General features: G+C 49.7%; 1 protein-coding gene across 1 annotated transcript; it reads left to right on the top strand.

Annotated features, from left to right (window-relative positions):
* Positions 1-286: 286 nt before the first annotated feature.
* On the top strand, positions 287-17,643 carry PTGIR (prostaglandin I2 receptor). The gene is made up of 2 exons (XM_056539255.1): positions 287-1,433; positions 17,008-17,643. Exons 1-2 carry the CDS (start codon positions 582-584, stop codon positions 17,260-17,262), a joined length of 1,107 nt encoding a protein of 368 aa, XP_056395230.1. The 5' UTR covers positions 287-581; the 3' UTR covers positions 17,263-17,643.
* Positions 17,644-17,927: the final 284 nt, after the last annotated feature.

Raw genomic sequence — 17,927 nt, 5'->3', positions numbered from 1 at the left:
ACAGACCCACCTGCATTAGAGAGCGGAGAGAGAGCTCAGGAACTCTGAGACAGACCCACCTGCATTAGAGAGAGGAGAGAGAGAGCTCAGGAACTCTGAGACAGACCCACTTGCATTAGAGAGCAGAGAGAGAGAGCTCAGGAATTCTGAGACAGACCCACCTGCATTAGAGAGCGGAGAGAGAGCTCAGGAACTCTGAGACAGACCCACCGGCATGAGAGAGCGGAGAGAGAGCTCAGGAACTCTGAGACAGACCCACTTGCATTAGAGAGCGGAGAGAGAGCTCAGGAACTCTGAGACAGACCCACCTGCATTAGAGAGCGGAGAGAGCGCTCAGGAACTCTGAGACAGACCCACCTGCACGAGAGAGGAGCCTGGAGGGGGCTGCACCAGAGCTGGATGTGGATGGAAGAGGAACAAGACACATGTGAGGCAGAAGCTCAAGAGGAAGAGAAAGTGAACACAGAGCAAGAAATACATTCCCTGAGGCGGGGGCGACATAGAGGAAGAGACCACTTTACAAGGAAGAGACCACTTCACAAGGAAGAGACATCCAGGAGTGACCCTGAGTGGTAGCAGAGATGCTGGAGTCGTCTGAGATAACGGCGCAGCCATCCCTCCACCCCACCGTACACCACTTCTGTGAGAACTCCACCCAGGTACACGCCGATGGGAACCCGGCCACCAGCACCCTCATGTTTGCCATGGGAGTATTGGGGAATCTCTTGGCACTGGGCATATTGGGCGTCCATAGAAGAGAAAGGAGAGCGCGTGCCTCTCCGTTTTGTGTCCTGGTGACGGGGCTGGCGGTGACGGATCTCCTGGGCACCTGCGTCCTGAGTCCGGTGGTTTTCGTCTCGTATGCCCAGCAGGCATCTCTCCTGGCGTTGGGGTCTCAGCCGCTCTGTAAACTTTTTGCCTTTGCCATGACTTTCTTCAACCTGTCCTCCATGATGATCCTGTTCTTCATGGCCTTTGAACGGTGCCTGGCACTAAGTCATCCCTATGTATATGCCCAGCATAACTGGGGGCACCGGCTGGCACGGGCGGCTTTGCCCATTTCCTACATTCTGCCTGCGCTGCTCTGTGCACTGCCGCTGATCGGAGTTGGGGAACATAAACAGTACTGTCCGGGCACCTGGTGCTTCATCCGGATGGCAGTGCCACCCACCACAGGGAGAGATGGGACCCTGGCCTTTTCTCTGTTGTATGCCAGTCTGACGGGTGTCCTGATCCTGGCAATATTAATCTGCAATGCCTCTGTGACTGCCAGCCTGTGCCGCATGAGGAAGGGTCAGAGGGCGAGAAGAGGGTCACTCCGCAGAGGGGGAGCCAGAGGATGGTTCCTCGGAGCTGGTGAGGAAGAACTGGAACATCTCATCCTCCTGGTGCTCATGACCACCATCTTCATGGTTTGCTCAGTGCCAATGACGGTGAGTCCGATAGGCGACGGCGCCCATCACCGCGTCACCAGTCAGGGAATAGAGCAGTGTTTCCCAACCAGGGTGCCTCCAGCTGTTGCAAAACTACAACTCCCAGCATGCCCGGACAGCCATCGGCTGTCCGGGCATGCTGGGAGTTGTAGTTTTGCAACAGATGGAGACACTCTGGTTGGCAAACACTGAATTAGACAGTTTGCTATTCAGCCAGGTTGGGAAACACTGGAATAGAGAGACACACAACAAAAGATGGGTGATGGCGAGCCAGGATACACAAGGGTTAACTACCTCCAGCATCTACAAGGTGTATAAGGAGAGTCTGACCCCGACTGATAGAAAGGGAAGAACAGGACGATCCTGACACCTCCGAGAGGTAGAGATCACTGAGCTCCGAGCCTCGTCCACCCCATAATATACAAGTGTCAGGAGACAAGAGTACAGGGGAAGAGGAGACCCCAAAACATGACACCCTGATACTTGTGGTAGATAACACTTGGGGTACAGGATGATAACACTTGGGGTACAGGATGATAACACTTGGGGTACAGGATAATAACACTTGGGGTACAGGATGATGACACTTGGGGGTACAGGATGATGACACTTGGGGTACAGGATGATAACACTTGGGGTACAGGATGATAACACTTGGGGCACAGGATAATGACACTTGGGGTACAGGATGATGACACTTGGGGTACAGGATGATGACACTTGGGGTACAGGATGATGACACTTGGGGTACAGGATGATAACACTTGGGGTACATGATGATAACACTTGGGGTACAGGATAATAACACTTGGGGTACAGGATGATGACACTTGGGGTACAGGATGATGACACTTGGGGTACAGGATGATAACACTTGGGATACAGGATGATGACACTTGGGGTACAGGATGATGACACTTGGGGTACAGGATGATGACACTTGGGGTACAGGATGATAACACTTGGGGTACAGGATGATGACACTTGGGGTACAGGATGATAACACTTGGGGTACAGAATGATGACATTGGGGTACAGGATGATAACACTTGGGGTACAGGATGATAACACTTGGGGTACAGGATAATGACACTTGGGGTACAGGATAATAACACTTGGGGTACAGGATGATGACACTTGGGGTACAGGATGATAACACTTGGGTACAGGATGATGATAACAATTGGGTACAGGATAATAACACTTGGGGTACAGGATGATGACACTTGGGGTACAGGATGATGACACTTGGGGTACAGGATGATAACACTTGGGGTACAGGATGATGACACTTGGGGTACAGGATGATGACACTTGGGGTACAGGATAACACTTGGGGTACAGGATAATAACACTTGGGGTACAGGATGATGACACTTGGGGTACAGGATAATAACACTTGGGGTACAGGATGATGACACTTGGGGTACAGGATGATGACACTTGGGGTACAGGATAATGACACTTGGGGTACAGGATGATGACACTTGGGGTACAGGATAATAACACTTGGGGTACAGGATGATGACACTTGGGGTACAGGATGATGACACTTGGGGTACAGGATGATGACACTTGGGGTACAGGATGATAACATTTGGGGTACAGGATAATGACACTTGGGGTACAGGATGATAACACTTGGGGTACAGGATGATGACACTTGGGGTACAGGATGATGACACTTGGGGTACAGGATGATAACACTTGGGGTACAGGATGATAACACTTGGGTACAGGATGATGATAACACTTGGGGTACAGGATAATGACACTTGGGGTACAGGATGATAACACTTGGGGTACAGGAGGATGACACTTGGGGTACAGGATGATAACACTTGGGGTACAGGATGATGACACTTGGGGTACAGGATGATAACACTTGGGGTACAGGATGATAACACTTGGGGTACAGGATGATGACACTTGGGGTACAGGATGATAACACTTGGGGTACAGGAGGATGACACTTGGGGTACAGGATGATAACACTTGGGGTACAGGATGATGACACTTGGGGTACAGGATGATAACACTTGGGGTACAGGATGATAACACTTGGGGTACAGGATGATAACACTTGGGGTACAGGATGATGATAACACTTGGGGTACAGGATGATTACACTTGGGGTACAGGATAATGACACTTGGGGTACAGGATGATAACACTTGGGGTACAGGATGATGACACCTGGGGTACAGGATGACAATACTTGGGGTACAGGATGATGACACTTGGGGTACAGGATGATGACACTTGGGGTACAGGATGATGACACTTGGGGTACAGGATGATAACACTTGGGGTACATGATGATAACACTTGGGGTACAGGATAATAACACTTGGGGTACAGGATGATGACACTTGGGGTACAGGATGATGACACTTGGGGTACAGGATGATAACACTTGGGATACAGGATGATGACACTTGGGGTACAGGATGATGACACTTGGGGTACAGGATGATAACACTTGGGGTACAGGATGATGACACTTGGGGTACAGGATGATAACACTTGGGTACAGGATGATGACATTGGGGTACAGGATGATAACACTTGGGGTACAGGATGATAACACTTGGGGTACAGGATAATGACACTTGGAGTACAGGATAATAACACTTGGGGTACAGGATGATGACACTTGGGGTACAGGATGATAACACTTGGGTACAGGATGATGATAACACTTGGGTACAGGATAATAACACTTGGGGTACAGGATGATGACACTTGAGGTACAGGATGATAACACTTGGGGTACAGGATGATGACACTTGGGGTACAGGATGATGACACTTGGGGTACAGGATAACACTTGGGGTACAGGATAATAACACTTGGGGTACAGGATGATGACACTTGGGGTACTGGATAATAACACTTGGGGTACAGGATGATGACACTTGGGGTACAGGATGATGACACTTGGGGTACAGGATAATGACACTTGGGGTACAGGATGATGACACTTGGGGTACAGGATAATAACACTTGGGGTACAGGATGATGACACTTGGGGTACAGGATGATGACACTTGGGGTACAGGATGATGACACTTGGGGTACAGGATGATAACACTTGGGGTACAGGATGATGACACTTGGGGTACAGGATGATGACACTTGGGGTACAGGATGATAACACTTGTGGTACAGGATGATAACACTTGGGTACAGGATGATGATAACACTTGGGGTACAGAATGATAACACTTGGGGTACAGGATGATAACATTTGGGGTACAGGATAATGACACTTGGGGTACAGGATGATAACACTTGGGGTACAGGATGATAACACTTGGGTACAGGATGATGATAACACTTGGGGTACAGGATAATGACACTTGGGGTACAGGATGATAACACTTGGGGTACAGGAGGATGACACTTGGGGTACAGGATGATAACACTTGGGGTACAGGATGATGACACTTGGGGTACAGGATGATAACACTTGGGGTACAGGATGATAACACTTGGGGTACAGGATGATGACACTTGGGGTACAGGATGATAACACTTGGGGTACAGGATGATAACACTTGGGGTACAGGATGATGATAACACTTGGGGTACAGGATGATTACACTTGGGGTACAGGATAATGACACTTGGGGTACAGGATGATAACACTTGGGGTACAGGATGATGACACCTGGGGTACAGGATGACAATACTTGGGGTACAGGATGATAACACTTGGGGTACAGGATAATAACACTTGGGGTACAGGATGATGACACTTGGGGTACAGGATGATGACACTTGGGGTACAGGATGATGACACTTGGGGTACAGGATGACAATACTTGGGGTACAGGATGATGACACTTGGGGTACAGGATGATAACACTTGGGGTACAGGATGATGATAACACTTGGGGTACAGGATGATGATAACACTTGGGGTATAGGATGATTACACTTGGGGTACAGGATGACAATACTTGGGGTGCAGGATGATAACACTTGGGGTACAGGATGATAACTTGGGGAACAGGATGATAACACTTGGGGTACAGGATAATAACACTTGGGGTACAGGATAATAACACTTGGGGTACAGGATGATAACACTTGGGGTACAGGATGATGACACTTGGGGTACAGGATGATGACACTTGGGGTACAGGATGATAACACTTGGGGTACAGGATGATGACACTTGGGGTACAGGATGATAACACTTGGGGTACAGGATGATAACACTTGGGGTACAGGATGATGACACTTGGGGTACAGGATGATGACACTTGGGGTACAGGATGATAACACTTGGGGTACAGGATGATAACACTTGGAGTACAGGATGATAACACTTGGAGTACAGGATGATGACACTTGGGGTACAGGATGATAACACTTGGGGTACAGGATGATAACACTTGGGGTACAGGATGATAACACTTGGGGTACAGGGTGATGACACTTGGAGTACAGGATGATAACACTTGGGGTACAGGATGATAACACTTGGGGTACAGGATGATAACACTTGGGGTACAGGATGATAACACTTGGGGTACAGGATGATAACACTTGGGGTACAGGGTGATAACACTTGGGGTACAGGATGATAACACTTGGAGTACAGGATGATGACACTTGGGGTACAGGATGATGACACTTGGGGTACAGGATGATGACACTTGGGGTACAGGATGATGACACTTGGGGTACAGGATAATGACACTTGGGGTACAGGATGATGACACTTGGGGTACAGGATAATAACACTTGGGGTACAGGATGATGACACTTGGGGTACAGGATGATGACACTTGGGGTACAGGATGATAACATTTGGGGTACAGGATAATGACACTTGGGGTACAGGATGATAACACTTGGGGTACAGGATGATGACACTTGGGGTACAGGATGATGACACTTGGGGTACAGGATGATAACACTTGGGGTACAGGATGATAACACTTGGGTACAGGATGATGATAACACTTGGGGTACAGGATAATGACACTTGGGGTACAGGATGATAACACTTGGGGTACAGGAGGATGACACTTGGGGTACAGGATGATAACACTTGGGGTACAGGATGATGACACTTGGGGTACAGGATGATAACACTTGGGGTACAGGATGATAACACTTGGGGTACAGGATGATGACACTTGGGGTACAGGATGATAACACTTGGGGTACAGGAGGATGACACTTGGGGTACAGGATGATAACACTTGGGGTACAGGATGATGACACTTGGGGTACAGGATGATAACACTTGGGGTACAGGATGATAACACTTGGGGTACAGGATGATAACACTTGGGGTACAGGATGATGATAACACTTGGGGTACAGGATGATTACACTTGGGGTACAGGATAATGACACTTGGGGTACAGGATGATAACACTTGGGGTACAGGATGATGACACCTGGGGTACAGGATGACAATACTTGGGGTACAGGATAATAACACTTGGGGTACAGGATGATGACACTTGGGGTACAGGATGATGACACTTGGGGTACAGGATGATAACACTTGGGTACAGGATGATGATAACACTTGGGTACAGGATAATAACACTTGGGGTACAGGATGATGACACTTGGGGTACAGGATGATGACACTTGGGGTACAGGATGATAACACTTGGGGTACATGATGATAACACTTGGGGTACAGGATAATAACACTTGGGGTACAGGATGATGACACTTGGGGTACAGGATGATGACACTTGGGGTACAGGATGATAACACTTGGGATACAGGATGATGACACTTGGGGTACAGGATGATGACACTTGGGGTACAGGATGATAACACTTGGGGTACAGGATGATGACACTTGGGGTACAGGATGATAACACTTGGGTACAGGATGATGACATTGGGGTACAGGATGATAACACTTGGGGTACAGGATGATAACACTTGGGGTACAGGATAATGACACTTGGAGTACAGGATAATAACACTTGGGGTACAGGATGATGACACTTGGGGTACAGGATGATAACACTTGGGTACAGGATGATGATAACACTTGGGTACAGGATAATAACACTTGGGGTACAGGATGATGACACTTGAGGTACAGGATGATAACACTTGGGGTACAGGATGATGACACTTGGGGTACAGGATGATGACACTTGGGGTACAGGATAACACTTGGGGTACAGGATAATAACACTTGGGGTACAGGATGATGACACTTGGGGTACTGGATAATAACACTTGGGGTACAGGATGATGACACTTGGGGTACAGGATGATGACACTTGGGGTACAGGATAATGACACTTGGGGTACAGGATGATGACACTTGGGGTACAGGATAATAACACTTGGGGTACAGGATGATGACACTTGGGGTACAGGATGATGACACTTGGGGTACAGGATGATGACACTTGGGGTACAGGATGATAACACTTGGGGTACAGGATGATGACACTTGGGGTACAGGATGATGACACTTGGGGTACAGGATGATAACACTTGTGGTACAGGATGATAACACTTGGGTACAGGATGATGATAACACTTGGGGTACAGAATGATAACACTTGGGGTACAGGATGATAACATTTGGGGTACAGGATAATGACACTTGGGGTACAGGATGATAACACTTGGGGTACAGGATGATAACACTTGGGTACAGGATGATGATAACACTTGGGGTACAGGATAATGACACTTGGGGTACAGGATGATAACACTTGGGGTACAGGAGGATGACACTTGGGGTACAGGATGATAACACTTGGGGTACAGGATGATGACACTTGGGGTACAGGATGATAACACTTGGGGTACAGGATGATAACACTTGGGGTACAGGATGATGACACTTGGGGTACAGGATGATAACACTTGGGGTACAGGATGATAACACTTGGGGTACAGGATGATGATAACACTTGGGGTACAGGATGATTACACTTGGGGTACAGGATAATGACACTTGGGGTACAGGATGATAACACTTGGGGTACAGGATGATGACACCTGGGGTACAGGATGACAATACTTGGGGTACAGGATGATAACACTTGGGGTACAGGATAATAACACTTGGGGTACAGGATGATGACACTTGGGGTACAGGATGATGACACTTGGGGTACAGGATGATGACACTTGGGGTACAGGATGACAATACTTGGGGTACAGGATGATGACACTTGGGGTACAGGATGATAACACTTGGGGTACAGGATGATGATAACACTTGGGGTACAGGATGATGATAACACTTGGGGTATAGGATGATTACACTTGGGGTACAGGATGACAATACTTGGGGTACAGGATGATAACACTTGGGGTACAGGATGATAACTTGGGGAACAGGATGATAACACTTGGGGTACAGGATAATAACACTTGGGGTACAGGATAATAACACTTGGGGTACAGGATGATAACACTTGGGGTACAGGATGATGACACTTGGGGTACAGGATGATGACACTTGGGGTACAGGATGATAACACTTGGGGTACAGGATGATGACACTTGGGGTACAGGATGATAACACTTGGGGTACAGGATGATAACACTTGGGGTACAGGATGATGACACTTGGGGTACAGGATGATGACACTTGGGGTACAGGATGATGACACTTGGGGTACAGGATGATAACACTTGGGGTACAGGATGATAACACTTGGAGTACAGGATGATAACACTTGGAGTACAGGATGATGACACTTGGGGTACAGGATGATAACACTTGGGGTACAGGATGATAACACTTGGGGTACAGGATGATAACACTTGGGGTACAGGGTGATGACACTTGGAGTACAGGATGATAACACTTGGGGTACAGGATGATAACACTTGGGGTACAGGATGATAACACTTGGGGTACAGGATGATAACACTTGGGGTACAGGATGATAACACTTGGGGTACAGGATGATAACACTTGGAGTACAGGATGATGACACTTGGGGTACAGGATGATGACACTTGGGGTACAGGATGATGACACTTGGAGTACAGGATGATAACACTTGGAGTACAGGATGATAACACTTGGGGTACAGGATGATGACACTTGGAGTACAGGATGATAACACTTGGGGTACAGGATGATGACACTTGGAGTACAGGATGATAACACTTGGAGTACAGGATGATGACACTTGGGGTACAGGATGATGACACTTGGAGTACAGGATGATAACACTTGGGGTACAGGATGATGACACTTGGAGTACAGGATGATGACACTTGGAGTACAGGATGATGACACTTGGGGTACATGATGATAACACTTGGGGTACAGGATGATGACACTTGGAGTACAGGATGATGACACTTGGGGTACAGGATAATGACACTTGGGATACAGGATAATGTGGGATGTGATATGCACCCACTTTTATCCTGTTGAGGACCCCCTTGTAGTTCTGGGTACTTGTTGTTCTTTCGGCAGCCAGTTTGGGGTTAATCAGATTTGGGGTTTGTGCGGTGACGTTGTCTCTTATCTCTTCGTCACAATCACCTAATAAACCTCTGGGAAACAAGACACCAAATGTCTGCAGTTATTGGACGCCCTCTGGTTAACGTCCTGCAGAGCCTCTCACCCCTCCAGCAGAGCATTGCACCCTCCTCAGGCAAACATAGACAATTGTTGGTTCCTCTATCATTGTATAGTGTTAACCCTTCTTTTCCAGTGTATCTCCAATTTACATTTTCCCAAATGAAAAATGATGAATTGCTGTTATCTGGAAACGTAGATAATACATACACTCTAATGTAATGGATAACGTCCCTGGTGGTCTAGAGCAGTGAAGAGGTTGATGATAACATCCCTGGTGGTTTAGGGCTGTAGAAGATTTAAAGGGGTTCTCCGGTGCTTACACATCTTTTCCCCTATCCCCATGTGACGTCGCCCCTCAATGCAAGCCTATGGGAGGGGCGGAGCGTGACATCACACAGGGGTGGAGGCGTGGCGTCACACGCCGCCCGCCCTGTAATCGCCGGTAATCAGTCCCAGAGCGAACACGCTCCGGGGACTGATTACAATTGGGGTGCCGCGTGCATGATTCCGGGGGGCCCCAGCGGCGGGACTCCCACGATCAGGCATCTTATCCCCTATCCTTTGGATAGGGGATAAGATGTCTAAGCACCGGAGTACCCCTTTAATGGTAAAATCGCTGGTGGTCTAGGACAATGAAGGGGTTAATAGTAACATCCCTGGTGGTCTAGGGTAGTGAAACAGTTAATGGTAACATCCCTGGTAGTCTTGCGCAGTCAAGGGGTTAATAGTAACATCCCTGGTGGTCTAGGGTAGTGAAACAGTTAATGGTAACATCCCTGGTAGTCTTGCGCAGTCAAGGGGTTAATAGTAACATCCCTGGTGGTCTAGGGTAGTGAAACAGTTAATGGTAACATCCCTGGTGGTCTAGGGTAGTGAAACAGTTAATGGTAACATCCCTGGCAGTCTTGCGCAGTCAAGGGGTTAATAGTAACATCCCTGGTGGTCTAGGGTAGTGAAACAGTTAATGGTAACATCCCTGGTAGTCTTGCGCAGTCAAGTGGTTAATAGTAACATCCCTGGTGGTCTAGGGTAGTGAAACAGTTAATGGTAACATCCCTGGTGGTCTAGGGTAGTGAAACAGTTAATGGTAACATCCCTGGCAGTCTTGCGCAGTCAAGGGGTTAATAGTAACATCCCTGGTGGTCTAGGGCAGTGTGATCCACCTGCAGTGAAGGCTTCTGTTCTCCCACCTGTGGCTCAAATCCTGCATCAGCCAATCACAGAGCCACTTAATGAGGGTACGAGGAAGAGAGGTGCAGTTGCCCATAGCAACCAATCAGATCGCTTCTTTCATTTTTAAAAAGGCCTCTAAAAAATGAAAGAAGCGATCTGGTTGCTATGGGCAACTGCACCACTTTTCCTCCACACAGGTTTTCATACATATTGTTTTCGGACTCCATAGAGCAGACAGATAAAATAACAGGATTGGCTCCAAAATGGTGGACTCCATATAGACCCCAGGGGGGCAAACCGTTCTGCTGGTGTGTGGAGAATATACCCCCAATGTACAATAATGCCCCCCTCTATCTCCAGGAGATCACTGCACCTCTATATACAGCACAGCACCGCACCCCTCTATATACAGCACAGCACTGCACCCCTCTATATCCAGCACTGCACTGCACCCCTCTATATACAGCACAGCACCGCACCCCTCTATATACAGCACAGCACTGCACCCCTCTATATACAGCACAGCACTGCACCCCTCTATATCCAGCACAGCACTGCACCCCTCTATATACAGCACAGCACCGCACCCCTCTATATACAGCACAGCACTGCACCCCTCTATATACAGCACAGCACTGCACCCCTCTATATACAGCACAGCACCGCACCCCTCTATATACAGCACAGCACTGCACCCCTCTATATACAGCACTGCACCCCTTTATATAAAGCACAGCACTGCACCCCTCTATATACAGCACAGCACTGCACCCCTCTATATACAGCACAGCACTGCACCCCTCTATATCCAGCACAGCACTGCACCCCTCTATATCCAGCACAGCACTGCACCCCTCTATATACAGCACAGCACTGCACCCCTCTATATACAGCACAGCACTGCACCCCTCTATATACAGCACAGCACCGCACCCCTCTATATACAGCACAGCACTGCACCCCTCTATATCCAGCACAACACTGCACCCCTCTATATACAGCACAGCACTGCACCCCTCTATATACAGCACAGCACCGCACCCCTCTATATCCAGCACAGCACTGCACCCCTCTATATCCAGCACAGCACTGCACCCCTCTATATCCAGCACAACACTGCACCCCTCTATATACAGCACAGCACTGCACCCCTCTATATCCAGCACAACACTGCACCCCTCTATATACAGCACAGCACTGCACCCCTCTATATACAGCACAGCACTGCACCCCTCTATATCCAGCACAACACTGCACCCCTCTATATCCAGCACAACACTGCACCCCTCTATATACAGCACAGCACTGCACCCCTCTATATCCAGCACAGCACTGCACCCCTCTATATCCAGCACAACACTGCACCCCTCTATATACAGCACAGCACTGCACCCCTCTATATCCAGCACAACACTGCACCCCTCTATATACAGCACAGCACTGCACCCCTCTATATACAGCACAGCACTGCACCCCTCTATATCCAGCACAACACTGCACCCCTCTATATCCAGCACAACACTGCACCCCTCTATATACAGCACAGCACTGCACCCCTCTATATCCAGCACAGCACTGCACCCCTCTATATCCAGCACAACACTGCACCCCTCTATATCCAGCACAACACTGCACCCCTCTATATACAGCACAGCACTGCACCCCTCTATATCCAGCACAACACTGCACCCCTCTATATACAGCACAGCACTGCACCCCTCTATATACAGCACAGCACTGCACCCCTCTATATCCAGCACAACACTGCACCCCTCTATATCCAGCACAACACTGCACCCCTCTATATACAGCACAGCACTGCACCCCTCTATATCCAGCACAACACTGCACCCCTCTATATACAGCACAGCACTGCACCCCTCTATATACAGCACAGCACTGCACCCCTCTATATACAGCACAGCACTGCACCCCTCTATATCCAGCACAACACTGCACCCCTCTATATACAGCACAGCACTGCACCCCTCTATATACAGCACAGCACCGCACCCCTCTATATACAGCACAGCACTGCACCCCTCTATATACAGCACAGCACCACACCCCTCTATATACAGCACAGCACTGCACCCCTCTATATACAGCACAGCACTGCACCCCTCTATATCCAGCACAACACTGCACCCCTCTATATACAGCACAGCACTGCACCCCTCTATATACAGCACAGCACTGCACCCCTCTATATACAGCACAGCACTGCACCCCTCTATATCCAGCACAACACTGCACCCCTCTATATACAGCACAGCACTGCACCCCTCTATATACAGCACAGCACCGCACCCCTCTATATACAGCACAGCACTGCACCCCTCTATATACAGCACAGCACCGCACCCCTCTATATACAGCACAGCACTGCACCCCTCTATATCCAGCACTGCACCCCTCTATATCCAGCACAACACTGCACCCCTCTATATACAGCACAGCACTGCACCCCTCTATATACAGCACAGCACTGCACCCCTCTATATACAGCACAGCACTGCACCCCTCTATATCCAGCACAACACTGCACCCCTCTATATACAGCACAGCACTGCACCCCTCTATATACAGCACAGCACCGCACCCCTCTATATACAGCACAGCACTGCACCCCTCTATATACAGCACAGCACCGCACCCCTCTATATACAGCACAGCACTGCACCCCTCTATATCCAGCACAGCACTGCACCCCTCTATATCCAGCACAGCACTGCACCCCTCTATATACAGCACAGCACTGCATCCCTCTATATACAGCACAGCACTGCACCCCTCTATATACAGCACAGCACCGCACCCCTCTATATACAGCACAGCACTGCACCCCTGTATATACAGCACAGCACCGCACCCCTCTATATACAGCACAGCACTGCACCCCTCTATATCCAGCACAGCACTGCACCCCTCTATATCCAGCACAGCACTGCACCCCTCTATATACAGCACAGCACTGCACCCCTCTATATACAGCACAGCACTGCACCCCTCTATATACAGCACAGCACCGCACCCCTCTATATACAGCACAGCACTGCACCCCTCTATATACAGCACTGCACCCCTTTATATACAGCACAGCACTGCACCCCTCTATATACAGCACAGCACTGCACCCCTCTATATACAGCACAGCACCGCACCCCTCTATATACAGCACAGCACTGCACCCCTCTATATACAGCACAGCACCGCACCCCTCTATATACAGCACAGCACCGCACCCCTCTATATACAGCACAGCACTGCACCCCTCTATATACAGCACAGCACCGCACCCCTCTATATACAGCACAGCACTGCACCCCTCTATATACAGCACAGCACTGCACCCCTCTATATACAGCACAGCACTGCACCCCTCTATATACAGCACAACACTGCACCCCTCTATATACAGCACAGCACTGCACCCCTCTATATACAGCACAACACTGCACCCCTCTATATACAGCACAGCACCGCACCCCTCTATATATCCAGCACAGCACCGCACCCCTCTATATCCAGCACAGCACTGCACCCCTCTATATACAGCACAGCACTGCACCCCTCTATATACAGCACAGCACTGCACCCCTCTATATACAGCACAACACTGCACCCCTCTATATACAGCACAGCACTGCACCCCTCTATATACAGCACAACACTGCACCCCTCTATATACAGCACAGCACTGCACCCCTCTATATACAGCACAGCACCGCACCCCTCTATATACAGCACAGCACCGCACCCCTCTATATACAGCACAGCACTGCACCCCTCTATATCCAGCACAGCACTGCACCCCTCTATATACAGCACAGCACTGCACCCCTCTATATACAGCACAGCACTGCACCTCTCTATATACAGCACAGCACTGCACCCCTCTATATCCAGCACAGCACTGCACCCCTCTATATACAGCACAGCACTGCACCCCTCTATATACAGCACTGCACCCCTCTATATACAGCACAGCACTGCACCCCTCTATATACAGCACAACACTGCACCCCTCTATATACAGCACAGCACTGCACCCCTCTATATCCAGCACAGTACTGCACCCCTCTATATACAGCACAGCACTGCACCCCTCTATATCCAGCACAGCACTGCACCCCTCTATATACAGCACAGCACTGCACCCCTCTATATACAGCACTGCACCCCTCTATATACAGCACAGCACTGCACCCCTCTATATCCAGCACAGCACTGCACCCCTCTATATACAGCACAGCACTGCACCCCTCTATATACAGCACAGCACCGCTCCCCTCTATATCCAGCACAGCACTGCACCCCTCTATATACAGCACAGCACCGCTCCCCTCTATATACAGCACAGCACTGCACCCCTCTATATACAGCACTGCACCCCTCTATATACAGCACAGCACTGCACCCCTCTATATATCCAGCACAGCACTGCACCCCTCTATTTACAGCACAGCACTGCACCCCTCTATTTACAGCACTGCACCCCTCTATATACAGCACAGCACTGCACCCCTCTATATACAGCACAGCACTGCACCCCTCTATTTACAGCACAGCACTGCACCCCTCTATATACAGCACAGCACTGCACCCCTCTATATCCAGCACAGCACTGCACCCCTCTATATACAGCACAGCACTGCACCCCTCTATATACAGCACAGCACTGCACCCCTCTATATACAGCACAGCACTGCACCCCTCTATATACAGCACAGCACTGCACCCCTCTATATACAGCACAACACTGCACCCCTCTATATACAGCACAGCACTGCACCCCTCTATATACAGCACAGCACCGCACCCCTCTATATACAGCACAGCACCACACCCCTCTATATACAGCACAGCACTGCACCCCTCTATATATCCAGCACAGCACTGCACCCCTCTATTTACAGCACAGCACTGCACCCCTCTATTTACAGCACTGCACCCCTCTATATACAGCACAGCACTGCACCCCTCTATATACAGCACAGCACTGCACCCCTCTATTTACAGCACAGCACTGCACCCCTCTATATCCAGCACAGCACTGCACCCCTCTATATCCAGCACAGCACTGCACCCCTCTATTTACAGCACAGCACTGCACCCCTCTATATCCAGCACTGCACCCCTCTATATACAGCACAGCACTGCACCCCTCTATTTACAGCACAGCACTGCACCCCTCTATATACAGCACAGCACTGCACCCCTCTATTTACAGCACAGCACTGCACCCCTCTATATCCAGCACAGCACTGCACCCCTCTATATCCAGCACAGCACTGCACCCCTCTATTTACAGCACAGCACTGCACCCCTCTATATACAGCACAGCACTGCACCCCTCTATATACAGCACAGCACTGCACCCCTCTATTTACAGCACAGCACTGCACCCCTCTATATCCAGCACAGCACTGCACCCCTCTATATTCAGCACAGCACTGCACCCCTCTATTTACAGCACAGCACTGCACCCCTCTATTTACAGCACAGCACTGCACCCCTCTATATTCAGCACAGCACTGCACCCCTCTATATACAGCACAGCACTGCACCCCTCTATATCCAGCACTGCACTGCACCCCTCTATATCCAGCACAGCACTGCACCCCTCTATATACAGCACAGCACTGCACCCCTCTATATACAGCACAGCACTGCACCCCTCTATATACAGCACAGCACTGCACCCCTCTATATACAGCACAGCACTGCACCCCTCTATATCCAGCACTGCACTGCACCCCTCTATCTCCAGCACAGCACTGCACCCTTCTATCTCCAGCACAGCACTACACCCTTCTAACATGACTATTCTTTTACCCACAGCTCCGTGCTTTCCTGGGCGCCCTCTACAACATCGGGGACCCATTGGATGAATCAGGTGACCTAATGGCCTTCCGATTCAGTGCGCTCAATCCCATCCTGGACCCCTGGATCTTCATCATATTCCGGGGATCTGTGTTCCGCAAACTACGCTCTTTGCTTTGCACGGCCTGGAACAAACCAAGTAAAGCGGTCCTGGGCCCTGGTTCTGTAGAGACTGGTACCATTAGTCCAATGACCTCCATCGCCGGACCCTGAGAGACCCCAGAGAAAAGCAACACAACATGGAAGAGCGACCCACAGGCCTCTGCAGCTTGTGTGGAGATGTCACATGACAGGAGGCTCCGCGGGGGCGGGGCACTTGTGGGGATTTGTCTGTTACATTGTGAGGAGCATGCAGTGATTTATTATTTATTGTGTGTGGACTAACAGCCGCCACTCTCTGTTATCAGCCACACAGCAGCAGTATTAATATGTGACGTGTCTCCACAGGGACTATCCTGGATCTGGGACTTCATAAGAATAAACTTTAATGGAGGGTGGATGGAGGGTTAATAGTAACGAGAGGCCCTGACCCCTCCCCCATCTCCCCTTAGGACAACTAATGCCGCACTATAACTGTGTCGTCTCTAGTTTATTGCACTAAACGTTTGTGAAATTAACCTTGTCTGTGCCGGTTATTCCTGCAGCACCAGTGCTGGGAGGCGCCATTTCCTCATGACCCCAACACCTCCCAAACACGACAACACCCCCAGAACAGCCCAACCCCCCCAAACACGACAACACCCCCAGAACAGCCCAACCCCCCCAAACACGACAACACCCCCAGAACAGCCCAACACCCCCCAAACACAACAACACCCCCAGAACACCCCTCAAACACAACACCCCAACACCCCCCAAAACACGACACCCCAACACCC

This window comes from Hyla sarda, chromosome 9 (assembly GCF_029499605.1).
Source record: "Hyla sarda isolate aHylSar1 chromosome 9, aHylSar1.hap1, whole genome shotgun sequence".
Taxonomy (NCBI): domain Eukaryota; kingdom Metazoa; phylum Chordata; class Amphibia; order Anura; family Hylidae; genus Hyla; species Hyla sarda.
This window is presented reverse-complemented; position numbering and strand designations above follow the sequence as displayed.

Bases quoted from the DNA above. Each gene is read 5' to 3' on its own strand.
- PTGIR (XM_056539255.1), top strand. From the start codon at position 582: ATGCTGGAGTCGTCTGAGATAACGGCGCAGCCATCCCTCCACCCCACC. The intron at 1,434-17,007 runs GTGAGTCCGATA...TTTTACCCACAG, and splicing joins TTTGCTCAGTGCCAATGACG to CTCCGTGCTTTCCTGGGCGC.